Raw genomic sequence first — 2,297 nt, forward strand, 5'->3', positions numbered from 1 at the left:
TTCACGGTTCACATTTAATCATGCTTAGTCGTCGATTTTTCGCTTCTTGTAAATACCCATTTTTTGTTTTGATTGGATATGATATATACAAAATTAAAATAGAGATTAAAAATATTTTTTTATGTTTAAACCTCCAATTATATCTATTTAAATTTTTATAAGACAGCGATACTTTGTCGCATTTTGCAATTTTTGGAATCTTGGTCTTAATTTGGCACGTATACCCTTGTGGATACCATAATATAATTCAATAATTATGTGTACATTCTATAGCGCTAAGTTCGATACACACACACACATTAACATTAGGATTCTCTCTAGGGTTGCGACTCGTATGAGAGCTGGCCGCCTGTCTGCACAGGTTTGATTCGTATGATCCTTTGATTCATACGTTGGTTTTCAGATTCACGTTACAATGGATCCGGATGAGATTGCCGTTTAGTGAACGAGATGAAACTCTCTTGCACAGATCCGAATGAAATTGTGAACCTCGAAGAAGCGGACGTCCGGATAGGGGAGGAACGTTTATCTCGCTGTTTAGTAGCCAAAGTATTCTCATCAAAGACCATTAATCGAGAAGCATTTCGACAACAAATGCCTCGTACGCTACAGACTGAGAGGCACATGATCATCGAGGCGACATGTGAGAATACTTATGTCTTTGAGTTTTATTCCCATCGTGATTGGAATAGGGTCTTGATTGGTGGACCATGGAATTTTTCTCGAAACCTCCTGGTGTTTAAAGAATTGACTGGGTTGAGCAATCCAAGATCCATGTCTTTTAAGGAAACAAATATATGGTTTCAACTTCATAATATTCCATTAGCGTTTATGCATGAAGATCTATTAACAAAGCTTGGACATCAAATAGGGCAGGTTATTGAGGTGGATCGAGGGGAGAATGGGACTTGCCTGGGTCGCTTTGCCAGAATTATAATCCGTCTTGATATCACAAAGCCGCTGAGAAAATGCATGCGTATTAGTGTCATGAGGGAGGAAGAGGACATCATTATTTTACTTGTGTATGAAAAGCTTCCAGATTTCTGTTATGCGTGTGGAAGGTTAGGCCACTCACTTCGAGACTGTGATGAAGAATCAGCTAACAAAGTGAATCTTGGTTTTGGAGCGTGGATGAGGGCATCTTCCCACGTTGGGAGTGTCCGGGGCAGTAGAACTGGTGGGGTTAAACAAGATGGTCCACGAAATGATGAGAAATCTCCAGAAGCTTCGAACCAGCCTGACTCTCAAGCCTTGACTCACCTGGAATCAGATATCAATTATAACTAATGAATATCAGCATAAGGACAAACGTATGATAATTCAGCATGCAGTGGGGAGTACGGCTCTAAATGGGGAAAAAAAAGAGTGGATCTCACGAATAACCCAGCTCGGATGTTCAAACAACCATCCGAACAGCCTCAAAATGTTGGGCAAGTTTAGAGACCAGTACTAACAGATTTGGCAAGTGTTGGGCTACAGACAAGAAAAAGTCCTACAACTGAATCGAAGAAGTGGAAGTGAAGGGCAAGAATAAAGAGTTCGAAAACTCCCCATGCTTCGGACTCATTCTCTGGTACAGGCGCGAAGAGACAGCTGCTGGAAAATTATGGTACAGAATCTGAGTACAATAGCCCTAATAAGAAACGAGCAAGGAATGGTGAAGAGGCTCCAACTGTGAATGATAATGCGGCGGCAGTTGCATTGCAACCCCGTCAGTCTCCATGAATATAATAAATTGGAATACTCGGGGGCTTGGGAAGCCCCGGGAATTCCGGGAATTACGGCGCCTTGTCGCTGAAAAGAGAACCACTCTCTTATTTTTGTGTGAAACCAAAATGAGAGAGGCTAGTTGCAGGTGGTGGAAACATAAGTTGGTTTTTTCAGGGAGCTTTATGGTGGATTGTAGAGGTCGGAGTGGAGGGCTTGTAGTATTTTGACATGAATTAGCAGCCGTCACTATTAAATCATATTCAGATGGACATATAGATTGTCTTGTCTATGAGTCGGAACAAATTTGGCGCTTCACTGGATTTTATGGACATCCGGAAGTGCCCATGCGCCATTTCTCTTGGGAATTTCTGCTGTGCCTTAAAGACATAGCAGAGCTCAGGGATTTACCTTGGCTCGTAGGTGGGGACTTCAATGAAATCTGTTATGATAGTGAAAAGCTGGGTGGTAATAGACGAGTTCCGAGACAGATGCAAGCATTCCGAGAAGCGCTCGAACTATGTGAACTCCAAGACTTACACGGTACAGGCGAGTTTTTTACATGGGTTAACAGAAGAGATTCAGACAAT

General features: G+C 41.9%; 1 protein-coding gene across 1 annotated transcript; it reads left to right on the forward strand.

Moving 5' to 3' along the window:
• The first annotated feature begins 450 nt into the window (after positions 1–450).
• LOC142520170 (uncharacterized) lies at positions 451–1,287 on the forward strand. Its single transcript, XM_075623170.1, has one exon. It carries the CDS (start codon positions 451–453, stop codon positions 1,285–1,287), a length of 837 nt encoding a protein of 278 aa, XP_075479285.1.
• The last annotated feature ends 1,010 nt before the right edge of the window (positions 1,288–2,297 follow it).

Source organism: Primulina tabacum, chromosome 12 (genome assembly GCF_025594145.1).
Source record: "Primulina tabacum isolate GXHZ01 chromosome 12, ASM2559414v2, whole genome shotgun sequence".
Classification (NCBI taxonomy): Eukaryota; Viridiplantae; Streptophyta; class Magnoliopsida; order Lamiales; family Gesneriaceae; genus Primulina; species Primulina tabacum.

What these genes read in the sequence shown, in the direction of transcription:
- LOC142520170 (XM_075623170.1), top strand. Translation starts at nt 451, where the DNA reads ATGAAACTCTCTTGCACAGATCCGAATGAAATTGTGAACCTCGAAGAA.